Source organism: Mirounga angustirostris, unplaced genomic scaffold (genome assembly GCF_029215605.1).
Source record: "Mirounga angustirostris isolate CCGP_5_RB_7025 unplaced genomic scaffold, mMirAng1.0.hap1 SCAF_6, whole genome shotgun sequence".
NCBI lineage: Eukaryota > Metazoa > Chordata > Mammalia > Carnivora > Phocidae > Mirounga > Mirounga angustirostris.
This window is the reverse complement of record NW_026991714.1, coordinates 153,078,685-153,092,563: the sequence shown is the minus strand read 5'-3', so window position 1 is coordinate 153,092,563 and position 13,879 is coordinate 153,078,685. Positions and strand designations below refer to the sequence as shown.

The window sequence follows — 13,879 nt, the reverse complement described above, 5'->3', positions numbered from 1 at the left end:
GGCGGCGGCGCGGGCGGCCGCGCTCGGAGGGGCGGGCGGCGGGCGGGAGGAGGGGCTCCCCGCGCGGGGCAGGGGCGGAGCGAGCGGCCGCGCCGCGGAACCAAGTGAGTTGGCTCCGGAGCCCGCGCCGCCGCCGGCCCGCACCTCGGGCGCCCGCCGCCCCCGCCGCCCCCGCCGCCGCCGCCCGCGCGGGGATGCAGGATGCTGGCGGGCGCCAGGCTCCAGCGGCGGCGGCGGCAGCTGCAGCAGCAGCCCCGGCGGCGGCATCCTCTCCTCTGGCCGATGAATGCGGACCCGCCGCCGCCGCCGCCGCCGCCGCCCTGGGTTTGGATGGCTCCTGGCTCGGCCGGGCTGCTCCGGCCGGGCGCCGGGGTCGCGGCCCCGCCCGTGCTGCTCGCCTCGGCGCAGCCCCCCGCCGGCCCGCTGCTCCCGGGGCTGCCTGGCTGGCCAGCCCCCGGCGAGCCCCTGCTTCCGCTGCTGCCACTGCCCTCTGCGCCAGACCACGCCGCCGTGCACCACTACCCCTTGCTCCACGGGCAGGTAACGTGTCCCCGGCCCCCGCATCGGGGGTCGCCGGCTGCGCCCCCCGCGCCCTGGGCGCGGCCCTCAGCTGGCCCCGGGGCGGCCCTGGCCCTGCGGCTCGCGCCCCGCCGGCCCCGCGGAAGGCTCCCCATGCCTTCAGGGCGCAGCCCGGCAGCCATGCATCGGCCCCAAAGTTCGTGCTTCGACGTCGCGTTCTGCCTGTCGGCAGTTTTCGCGGCACGTCTTCGCGGTCCCTCGGCCCGGCGCCGCAGAGTTGGGACCGCGCGGGCCACAACTTTCGCCGGGCTGGGGCCGGGGTCGCTGTCCAGAGCGCGGTGCTGAAGGAGCGGCCGCCGGAGCCCAGCTTGCCGTGGCCGACTTCTCGCAGAGAAGTTAATACTTTTACAGTCTCTGCCAGACTTGAAAAGCAAGCTGGGAATCAATAGCTATTTCTGATTCTGATCTGGGCTTTTTTTTTGAGAATAGACTCAGGACAATGCTTAGGAGAATTCAAACCAATGGAAGCCGGCAAGGAAATCCTGCCTTTATTATTGAGAAATATTGCCGGTGATTTCCCCTCCCACCCTAGGTCAGCCTGAGTCCACCAAATTAGCTAATGCCATATTGCACGCTGGAAGAGTTTGGGGTTTAAAACGTGGAATTAAAAAGAAAAAGTGACTGTACCTTTGATTAATGGTGCAACAGAGCAGGTGGCAGGCTGATTTCGGCAAGATCCATTGTTTGCTACCTAACTATGCAGATGTATTTAAATCAGGGAATAACATGTATTTTATTCCAAAGATTGTCCTCATTAGCATATTCAAATGAGCGGTGTGTTAGAATACATCATTTAATTAATTTAATTCCAATATTATCTTGTGAGCTTTTCTAAAAGATGTTATTAAACTCCTCCTAAATTGGTCTTTAGACTTAATGATACATCACATATGCGGTACTAAATATCACATTTTGATGTGTGATGCAGTCCATATGGGTTTTATTGAATAAATGTTGGTAGCTTTTTTGATGTTTTGAAAGGGTTGTTATATCAGAGTCCTACCACTAGAGGTATATAATGTCAAGGAACTACAATTTTTTTCCGTAGAGAACACTGCATTTGTGTGTGTGTGTATGTGTGTGTGTAAATTTAAAAAGAAAAATCCAAAAAACCTTATCTCTTAAATATTTTTGTGCTACATATTTTCTGTTAAATAACAATATTTAGAACCAGAAGAATATTTTCATATTAACAGGAAAATCAAAGATGCTTCTATGATTTTAAAACAAATAGATATCAAAGTGTTCCACACCATTGAACAATGATCTTATTAGTTCTCCACTGATGAATTAGGGAGACTGTCTCCTAAAGACTCAGTTAGTTGAATTAGGGAGACTGTTTCCTAAACTGTCTGCCCCCTTTCAATGTTTGCTATTTTATTCTGTGCATTGGGATCTTCAGTTGTGTGATAAGCTCACTTACATTTTCTTTGCCTTGGAATGTATTTGCATTTGTGAACCTTGGGAAACTTTGAATCCTAACCCCTGAGCTAATTTTATTTTGAAAATATTAGTTGTGTTGGTTTTTAAATGATAAGTGTAATTAATACAAAATGTTGCATTGAAAGGATTATCATAAAATATAACTCCCTGCTTGCTTGTGAAAAGAATTCCAGAATTATAAAAGGAATACCCAGCATTTCATCTTTCCATTGTGGTTTCTCATTATCTCAGGGCAGAAACCCATTTCTTACCATATTCTCATGGCTTTGTGCTTAGAAATTCTTTCTCAGTATCGAAGAATGCAATGTTGGTGATGCTTTGTGATGATTCAAATATGAAAACTTTTATACATTTTTAAAATTTGTGAATATTTATGGTTTTTCTTCACTGTTGAAAGGAGGAATTTCTCTCCTAATCGAATACATACATTTTTAAATTCTTTTCTTAAAGCAGCTATCCCAGCATCTTGTGGTATAAAGTAGTTGATCTGTTTAGGCTAATGTGCCCTCCCTTATCTTTTCTTGGGCTTCAGTGGCTGTGCGGTGGCCATTCTCCATCCATAGGACTGTCTCCCTCTTCCGCTGTGGAGTTGGTACCCATTTTCCCACACGTCTGCCCATCTGCTCTTCCACCTCCTATTGGGAAAAGTTGGATAGACAAAAGGATACCTAATTGTAAGGTAAAATGCAGGTCATTTAATTAGATAAATGGACCTTTAATTATTAATTTGTTGGGTAGTTGCATAACAATGAAAAGATTGTGTGTTTTCTAATTGCAATATCTAGGTCTAGAGAGAAACCTTTTCAGAATAAGATCAGTCTGTTCAGAAACACCAGCAGAGGTGGGGGTTCATTTTGTTTTAACTGAAAAAATTGGATTCTGTGGAACAATATAAAATTTCTACCTCTGAAATAGAATTCAGCTTAAAATTTTTTTCAGTTTTTAGATCTGTAAGCATTGATCAAAATCTAGTCTTAAACATTATATAATTTAAGTATAAGTTTTATGAGCGGATTTTTCTTGCTGTTATTGCTTTAAGTGTTCATCTTTCTGATGATTTTCTTAGCTTTTGGATTCAAATTTAAAGGCCACACTGTGTTTACCTGAAAGCTAAAGGCAAGTAATATGGTGACTTTTCTACAACACACTATTTACCTCACTGGGGTGATTCTTCAATCTGCAAAACTGGCTGCAAGGCTGAATTAACCGAGTCAATGGTTGAAGACCAGCCCACGAGACTTTATCTAGAAAGTGATTGGTGTCAGAGCTCCATGGATCTTTAGGTTTTAGAATGATACTTCTAGAGAGTCCCCACTTAAAGAATCTCCAATATTTGATCAATGTAAGAAATGGAACTATTTTATAGCAGTGTTTAGCTTTTATCATGTGTCTTGTCTTAAATGTTATGCTTGCTTTATTTTTGGACAGATATTTTTTAATAATTCCTTTGCTCTGGACTCAATGTGGATATATCCTGAGGAGTCAGTGTTGTTCCATGGGCATGAAAAGCCTCATCTGTTGGCAAATCAAGTCGCTCTGTCTCTGTCCAGACCAGCTCCTGCCTCCAGGCCTCTTCCCAGTGTGCTGTTAGCGCCTCAGCCAATAGCAGGTTGGTGCCCCAAATATATACTACTTTTTGTTTTTGCTTTATACGTTAGTTTTAGGTATGAAAACTGTACTTGTCATTTTAATGAAATGATTATTTCAAGTTATAATTTTTTTCATGAGCATGATTCCTTTTTATAAAGAAATTGAGTGTTGAGTAGCTCATTCATTGTGTTTTTAGACTGTAGAATCTGTTTTTAGGATGAAAAGTATGGCTGAGGGGATTTTGCACTTGATCTTAGCCAAAAGGCCGAGAAGCGATGGCTGAGGGGATTTTGATAGAATCCTATTTTTCAGTGCTGAGTTTTTAAAATTGGACCAAATCTCTGCTGATAGCCCTTAACAGGAGCACTAATTGCCCACATGTTACTTGTTTAGGGTGAGGGGCACGTAGCAAAGCTCCCTGGTCTGCAGGACAGGGGCACTTGTGAGATGTTTGTGAATTTTGCCCACATGCTGGGGTGATATTGGGAAGGGCCTATAAAAATATCCTGTTTGGAAGATGGATTTTGTTCTATCTTTGGAGCCTAGTGGCCTAAAAGAACATTTGTCCTGGAACAGACTCCCATGAAATAATCTCTGGATGAAAGATTGTATAATAAACCTGTATAGCAACAGGAGAATAAAATCATCTTATGAATTTTTAAATTGATTTTTAAAATCACCTTAACATAGATCATATTATAAAAGCAAGCATTGTCCATGCCAAGATTATCTTGCAACGCCTTCCATTATGGAATATTTTATGACTTCAGAATTACATTATCTTCCTGTAATTTCCTACCTACCAAGCTTTTATCAATGTGTGTTTCTAAAATTTAGTAATAAGGACATGTTCCTGTGGATAATGCAGTGCTGGTTTTAGGAGATATATTTATTTTCTTCTCTTTGCCTATCTTACGTATTCCAATTTGCTATAGATCTTGTTTAGTAATAAATCAGGAAGAACAACTCAACTATTTGTATTTTTCACAGGCTTTAATGATTCTTGACTGAAACTTGCCTTCTGTCCTTGTAATTGTGCATTACTGAGTTATTAAAATCTGAATGCATATCATACATACATTTGTAAACACTTTACACTAAGGTGATCCTGTTTCCCATTTAATTTAATGACCATAAAAGATGATCAGATTGCACATGTTATGTAAGGATTCCATGACTTTGTATACCATCCTTGAGTATCATAGAGACATTTCTCAGTATACCCACTCCTCTTCTTAGAAAACCCATACTGTGAATGTGCTAAATATCCAGTTGAAGAAGCTTATGGCAACTTATACCTTTTCTCTCATATGGATATTGTTTATTGTGCGGCAAACAGCTCATACTTTATTCAAAGCATATTGATACTCATTTTACCTTTGACTTTTGACTACTCTATTTTAAAGGACAAAATAAAACAATATTTCTTACTAACATGGTTGATGATAGAATAATCATTCTGACCTGGTCTACCATCTGTAAAATCTCTGCTGTTATTTTTCCCTGTTTTTTTTTTTTTTTTGAACTTATAACCCATAAGAATATAACACTTACACTCTTACTTATCTTTTGGGGAAAAATGTGTCTGCCCCAGAGGTAAACAGTTAAATGCATGTTTGAGATGGGAGTTTCCAAACTCTAAAATTTCCAAACTCTAAAAATTTTTGATTTTTTGATAAATTTCAGAATTTTTAGGAATTATTATTCTGGAAATCATGCATTAAATATCCTGTATCTAAAGAACATATTTAGGGGGTTGTTTATATGTTACTAACTGCTTAACAGAGAAGCAGGGAGGGGATTTTGTTCTATCTTTGGAGCCTAGTGGCCTAAAGTGGTAATTGCAGGAGGTGAGGTCAGCTCCAGGTCAGCTAAAAGAGCAGATACATCATTGCAGGTTCACCATAGTTAACAAGAAAATAAAAATGCACTGAAACATTTTACATGTCAATTTTGAGAATACTGTTAAAAGTAATTATTAAGGGGTGCTTGGGCGGTGCAGTTGCTTGAGCATGCTCTTGATTTCAGCTCATGATCTCAGCGTCATAAGATCAAGCCCTGTGTCAGGCTCCCCGCTGGGTGTGGAAATTGCGTAAGATTCTCCCTTTCCCTCTGCCCCTCTCCCACCTCCACAACCTACTCACCCATACATGCTTTCTCTCTCTCTCTCAAAAATTTCTATTAAATTTTATATCCTACTATAAATCAATAAATTTAGATATTATATTTAATTATTATATAGCTATACATTTTACATATAAAACATATTGCATATCTTATATTAATGTATCATGTATAAATATGTTATATAGTTGATATTTTAAGTTGATCAATCTTGTTATATATTGTTATATTCATAGGTAAATGGCCTCATATCATAGATATGTTTTATCGATCTGTTCCCAGTTAATCAAAGGAATACCATTAGAACTCCAAATGAACCAGAAGAATGAGTCAAACCCTCTCATTTTAAATAGGTCTAGTGGTGAAGCTCATCTTCCTTTTTTGGGTAGATAGTAATTTTGTGTAATAATCATTTTTGAAGTAATGTTTTGTATGCAGTGCGATGTCAATATACACCTTGAGTTCCAATGACATGACACTAGATAGCAGCTTTGTTTGAATAAGCATGTTGTTTGTTCAACCGAATTAGAGGTTGAAACAGGTAGAGATGCCAGGGTGGGTGACCTCTGAGCCTCATGTTAATATCACACAACCCAATATATTATTGGTTAACTGACTGCATAGCAACAGGGTCTCATGTAATATTAGAACAGCTGTGAATTTGGATAAGTCATCCAAAATTTAGTAAATATTATAAAGGACTTAACTTCATTTCACTTCATACTAGATGCATTTATGTTGCAGTAATAGTGATGATCTGCCATCATAGGTAGATCTGAAAAAAGCTCATTGGCTGCCTTTATTCATGGAAGCTAATTGTTAATATCATATTCTTGCCTTCATTCACTGGACCACCACCCTGCCAGCCATGCAAGGTGCTGGGAAGGAGGTCATGCTCCAGTGGGGAACAGCCAAGTCAGCAGATAAAATCATGCAACATGGATCTTGTATGCTCTCTGCAGACCTTTGAGGAGATTCTTGGGAGGGGATCATCAGGAAAGCCTCCCCCCCTGGGGGGTGATGCCACCTGAAACACATCTCCAAGACTTAGCAGAACTTTACCAGGGCAGGAAGAGGGGAATGGAATTCCAAACCAAAGGAGTAGAATGTCCCAAGACACAAACACATGAGAAATGTTGTGTCCGGTCATCACAAGCGGTTGAGTGTGGCTACACTGCAGAAGTAGATGGGGAGGGGCAGGGATGGGGCAGCAAGTGACCCAGGCTCTGCAAGATGAACCCCATTATCCCACTGGAACCGTGTGGTGCATAAGCCCCTAGCTCTTTGCAGAGTGTTGTGGAATTTTCCATCCTTCCTTGGCTCAGGATCCCTGGTTCCTTCAGCAAAGTGGAGCAGAGAAGACAGAGTGTTTTCTCATTGAAAAGTAAATCCAAGCATTTAGAAATATGCAAAGTTACAGCTGTACTAGAAACTTAAGTCTCTAATGAATAATTTAGCGGCTTTTTAAGGAATTATCCCTAATTACAGTATGAATGGGTTGAATTGAGAAATAAGCCAGGATTCACTCATCCCCAGACCTCGGAAACTGATTCAAGGCAAGACTGCTGGGGAGGAGAGGCAGTGTGCCCCCTGCACAGACACTCTCTCCTCTTGAGGAGCTCCTCCACACTTAGGGTGGTGTCTTCACTGTATCTCCTCCACCGACATCCCCTTTCTCCCATGTAGCACTGGGAGCCCAACTTCCCAGGGAGGAGAGGGGTTGCACCGCATCTTAGGATAATAGCAAGCAGAAGAGAAGGCAGGGCCAGTGTGGAAATGATACTTCCTAAGGAGTCTCTGGACCATACTTATAAAAATGAGAACTGCAGAGTTCCTCAAGCTGCTCAGAAATAAAATTACTTAGATTCAGGTATCCAGCAATGGGAGGGGAAGATAATTAATTCAGCCTCTGTCCAGTAAAGATGCATGAAATAATAGTTTGGTGGAACATGGAGATCTAAAAGTTGTCTGTATACCATCGCCCTTCAGCTTAAGATCAAAAACCTGATTCTACCAACATCTTGTTGGGAAAAAAAACAAGCCACCTCATTCAAAGATGACCAGCAAGAGAGAGAGAGAGAGAGCCAATGAAAGATGAGGTGGGGAGCCTGAACATATTCTGCTTCATAAAAGATTCGTTTACTCAAAAGACGTGGAAGAGAAACAAACCTAGGAAGAGGTTCTTGCACAGGAACTTGTAAATATGTTGGATAAATCAACTTGGTTTACCTTAGTAGGAAAAAAAAGGAGTGTTATAGAAAAGCAGCAAAAGATAAGATCAAAAGGGAGCTGGCTAAGGTGTAAAGTCATGCAGAAAGAGAGACATGAGACAAGAATGCAAGGGAAGTTTTGAACACTGGCAATTAAAAATCATTAAAGAGAAGAGCTGATTCTGGATGTAATGACAGAAGACAGCACAGGAAAAGTCTCAAGCATGTGTATCTGGGACAACAAGAGATGAGAATAATGAGAGGAGTGATATGTGAAATAGCAAACAATGCATCTATTTGTATCTGACCTCCGTGGAAGACCGAGAGCCGCGGGAGTGTTCAATGTGGCCATGCCGTGTATCTTGCTCACTATGACCTGATAAATTGTATGAGAGCGAGAGGCACTGCTTGACACAGGAGTGGACGTAGCTTCACATCATTCATCAGCACCAGATGTCATAGTTGGTGGGGAAGCTTTAGAGAATTATGAGGACAAAAGTCTGTGATTGAAGAAATGTATTCCAATAGGGAAGTCCTACACATGCATAAGCAAGGGAAAGATGTTCTCAAATAAGCAACGGATCAACTTTGTCACACCAAAGTTTTTGCCTCGAATTCTACTTTGTCTACAGTGAATGCTACTTCTCTTCTACCTCTGCAGCTCTGCCACACCCCCATGTTACCTGTCCTGAAAGTTTTGCCTTGTTTTTTGTTTTAAGCTCCGGTTAACTATTTCAAGGCACAGTCTCTGCCTTTGCCTTTTAAAGATGTAGTTAAGCATATTTATATCTGTTTTCCTATTTTTATATTTCTTCTGCTATATCCTGTTTTTAATGGTATTTTGTAATTCCTTTGTTTTTATTATTTTTTTTAGTTTTTATTTTAATTTTAGTTAGTCAACATACAGTATAATATTAGTTTCAGGTGTACAATATAATGATTCAACACTTCCATACATCACCTGGTGCTCACAAGGACAAGTACACCCCTTCATCCCCATCACCTGTTAAACCATCCCCCCACCCACCTCCCCTCTGGTGACCATCAGTGTGTTCTCTGTAATTCCTTTGTTTTCATCTGTTTTTATTCTTTCGCTGTGCCATTTATGTTTTGATTCTGTTTACTTTTATATGGTTATCTGGAACGTGCTGGTCCTCTTTTCTCAAGCAATCACCAGTTAGATTTTAAAAAGCAGACTCGATCTTATGTTTCCTCTAATTTCCAAATCATGACAGCACTAACACTTTAGAAAATCATGACACTTCAGAATCCTTTTATAGAATATGAGAAATTTGGGAAAAGTTTGTATAATAAAAATTTATAGTCTCTATTTAATTTCCTCCACCAATTGAGAAATTCATCTAAAGCAAAAACTATGAATGGGATAAGTCAGGTTTCAAAATATCTGTAATTATCAATAATCCATCAGTCATATCAAATATTTGTTAATTTGGTTACAGGAATGAGTGAAAAATTCTAAGCAATATTCTTGATGGAGAAGAATTACAATAGTAATTATAATCTGAATAGATAACCTCAAAATGTACTGATATAACTGGGGAGAAGAGAAGTGAGAAACATGAGCACAAACTCTTTCAAAATCCCTCAACTTTGTTAAAAGAAGCAGAAACATTAGGAAACTCTCCTACTTGAAGCCCAGATTAGAAGGTTATCTGGGCCTGAGACTGGACCAAGGCTGCTGCCCACTAAGAAGGTGAATAAGAGCAATAGCCATTTGCCAGTGCTGTGGGGCAAGACATGGAGAGTGACCCTTTTCTGTGGTGCAGGAATATGAGGATGGCTGAAAATTGAGGGAGGAGAGCACAAATATTAAGAAAGTCTGTCAGATACCCCAGAACTTAGCCTAAGCAAAAGGCATTGTTAAAGGATTTTGAAGCCTATGGGGCATTGAAGGCTACTGCAGCAACAAAATCCAAATCCAGGTCAACACCCAAATATACTGACACACCTCATTCATTAGCAGCTTCACAGAAGAAAAGGGGTGCCCATTTATAGGAGTAAATCCTATTCACTGCACTCTATTGTTCTACTCATGATGTGTGGCATTCAACTAAAAAGTTACAAGACACACAAACAAAGCAAGAGATGATAAGCCATTATCAAGAGATAAAATAAGCAACAGAGCCAGATCCTCAGATGACACAGATGTTGGCACTACTAGATAGGGACTTTGAATTACTATGATTAATATCTTCCTGAGTTAATGGAAAAGGAGGGCAAACTGCATGAATAGATAGAGAATTTCATCACAGATATGGAAAATATAATAAAGAACCAATCTGAAATACTAGGAAAGAAGCATGGTATGAGAAATGAAGAATTACTTTGATGGATTCATGAGTAGATGTGATACATCTAAGGAAGGAATGAGTGAACTTAAAGATAGGTCATTAGAAATTGCTGAAATTGTAACACAAAGAGAAAACAGGTGAAAAAAATAGAGCATACTTTCCCAGAACTATGACATAATGAATGGTTTAATATCCATATAACTGAAGTCTGAGGAGAAAGAGAGAAAACATGGCAGAAAAAAATATTTGAAGAAATAATGACCAAAGGTGATGAAAAAAATTATCAGACTTATCAAAACATGGCTCCAAACTCAGCAAACTCAGCAAACTCAGCAAACTCCAAGACTGAAAACTAGACAAATCATATTCAAATTTCAGAGTCAAAGATTAAAAGTAAATCTTGAAGGCAATTAAAAAAAAACACATTACATAGATAGAAACAAATCTTAAAATTGTAGGAGTTTTACTGTCAGAACCTATATAAGCCATAAGGCATAAAATGACATTTTTAAAAGACTGAAATAAAAATCTCTCAGTCAAGACCTTTATACCAAACAAAAACAGCTCTCAAAAGTAAGGTGAAATAAATATTTTTTTCCGAACAAACTAAAGCTGAAGAGAATTCATTGTCAGTAAGCCTATAGTTCAAGAAATTATAAAGAAGCTTATCAAGCAGAAGTAATGTAATAGCAGGGAGAAGCTAACCTGTGCAAAAAGAAATACAGAGTTCTAGAGATAAAATACAGTAAGGTAAAAAATATTTTTCCCTTTTTTAAATTGCTCCAAAAGATAACTAACTGTATAAAGAATAAGCAGCATGAAATAATATATGTGTATCACATAGGTAAAATCAAAATATATGTCAACAGCCACAAACGATGGAAGGGAGGAACTGGAAATACAGAACTGCAAGGCTATTACACCATACAATAAGTGTTATAATAGTATTTGAAGGCAAACTCTAATAAAATAAATACATACTATAAAGCATAGAGTGAACACTCAGAATTTATTTAAAAAGTTGTAACTACTAAAACAATAGTGGAGATAAAATTAGAAACATAACAAATAACCCAAAAGCAGGCAGGAAAAGGAAGAAAAGGATCAAAGTACAGATGGAACAAATATTTTAAAAAATAATAACTAAAAGATGATAGATTTAACTACAAAGGTGTAAGCTTCCAAATTAAAGGCAGATGTTCATCCTCAAGTACATCATGTCCACAAGGAACTCATTTAAAAAATACAGAAATAGAGTAGATAAAAGTAAGAACATAGAACATATACAACATGCAAATATAAATTAGAAGAAGGCTGGGGTATTCATATTAGGTAGATTGGAATTCAGAGAATGAACTATTACCAGGGATGAAAAGGGACATTACATAACTACCAAAACATACTTAAAAGCATACCAGGAGGGCATAACAATTCTAAATGTGTCTGCATCTAGGGAGAGAACTTCAATATGCATGAAACAAGGATGGGTTGAATTGAACAAAGAAATAGACACAATAGCACTTCGAGATGCTGGCACTCATCTCTCAGGATTTCACAGAGCAAGAAGGCAAAATATCAGTAAAAATTGAGAGAAATTACACAATACTATCCACCAACTTGATTAAATCGACATTTATAGAACACTCTACCTAACAATAGCATATGTATTTCTTGTGTGCATATGGAAGATTCATGAAAATAAATCATATTCTTAGCCAGAAAACAAGTCAACAAATTTTAACTAAATAATCAAATATATATAATTTGTTCTCTTGCCACAATATAATTAATTTAGGAATCACTAACAGAAAACAATTCTAGAGAATTTTCAAATATCTGGAAATTAAATGAGAACATGCCAAGTAATGTATAGCTGAAAGAGGAAGTGACAGGAAATTTAAAAATATTTAGAATTGAAGGTAAATGAAAGTCAATTTCAAAACTTCTTATGAAACATAGCTAAAGCAGTGTTTGGACAGAAATGCATAGCATTAAAAATGCCTATATTAAATAACAAGAAATTCTCCACAAAATATTAGCAAATTGAATTCAACACATTAAAGGAAGCATATACCATGATCAACTGGGATTCATCCCTGGGATGTAAGGATGGTTCAACATCTGCCAATCAATAAATGTGATGTGTCACATTAATAGACTGAAAGATAAAAACCACATAATCCTCTTAATAAATGCAGGAAAAGTAGTTGACAAAATACAACATCCTTTCATGATAAAAACTATCATCTCAAAATGAGTACAGAAGGAACATATCTCAACATAATAAAAGCCTATGTGACAACCCCCCCCCCCACTCACATCACACTCAACAGTGAAAGGCTGAAAGCTTTTTCCCTAAATTCAGGAACAAAACAAAGGTGCCCACTCTCACTGCTATTATTCAACATAGTACTGGAAGTCCTAGCTAGAACAATCAGGCAAAAGGAAAAAAAAAGAAAGAAAAAGCATCCAGATCAGAAAGAAAGGAGTAAAACTGTCTTTTTTTTTTTTACAAAGACAGTTTGTATACCATCTTATATCATCTTATACAAAGTTATCATCTTATATAAAGAAAATCCTAAAGACTAAGCCAAAAATCTGTTGGAACTAATCAATAAATTCAGTAAAGTTGCAGGATACAAAATCAACATACAGAAATCAGTTGCTCTTTTATTTCACTATTTCTATTTTTTATTTCCTAAACTATCTGAAAAAAGAAATAAAGAAAGCAATCCTTTTCACAATAGCATCAAAACCCATAAGATACTTAGAAATAAATTTAACCAAAGAAATGAAAGATCTGTGCTATGGAAACCATAGGACTTTGATGGAAGAAATTGAAGAAGACACAAACAAATGGAAAAACATTTGTCTGTGTTCATGGATCAGAAGAATTAATATTGTTAAAATGTCCATATTACCCAAAGCCATATATAGATTCAGTACAGTCTCTATCAAAATTCCAATGGCATTTTTCACAGAAATAGAAAAAAATCCTAAAATATTTACAGAACCACAAAAGACCCTGAATAGCCAAAGCAATCCCGAGGAAAAAAAGATCAAGTCCAGACGCATCACATGTCCTGACTTCAAACTATAATGCAAAGCTACAGTAATCAAAACAACATGATACTGGCATAAAAATAGACATAGACCAATAAACAGTCCAAAAATGAACTCCTGCATATATGGTAAACTAATATTTGACACAGGAGCCAAGAATATTCAGTGAGGAAAAGATAGTCTCTTCAATAAATAGTGCTGGGGAAATTGGATAACTACATGCAGAAAAATGAAATTTCATACTGTATAAATGTTGAATGACTATGTCATACATCTGAAACTATTCTAATGTTGTATGTCAACTATACTTCAATAAAAAAAGATAACATTAAACCCCTATCTTACAATACTCACAAAAATGAGAAAGACTTAAGCATGAGACCTGAAACTGTAAGACCCCTTGTAGAAAACAGAGAAAAAACTCCTTGACATTGGTCTTGGCAACTAGCTTTTGGATATGACATCAAAAGCACAAGCAACAAAAGCAAAAATTAAAAAGTAAGACTACATCAAACTTAAAAGATTCTGCACAGCAAAAGAAACAACAAAGAAAATGAA

At 38.4% G+C, this 13,879-nt stretch overlaps 1 protein-coding gene across 1 annotated transcript in view; it reads left to right on the top strand.

The window, feature by feature from the left end:
• The first annotated feature begins 201 nt into the window (after window positions 1–201).
• The window catches only part of TCERG1L (transcription elongation regulator 1 like), a 174,526-nt gene continuing 160,848 nt past the window's right edge, over window positions 202–13,879 (top strand). The window contains exons 1-3 of the mRNA XM_064593550.1: window positions 202–540; window positions 2,555–2,701; window positions 3,451–3,631. Coding sequence (XP_064449620.1) covers window positions 202–540; window positions 2,555–2,701; window positions 3,451–3,631 — 667 coding nt within the window. The remainder of the gene's footprint in view (window positions 541–2,554; window positions 2,702–3,450; window positions 3,632–13,879) is intronic.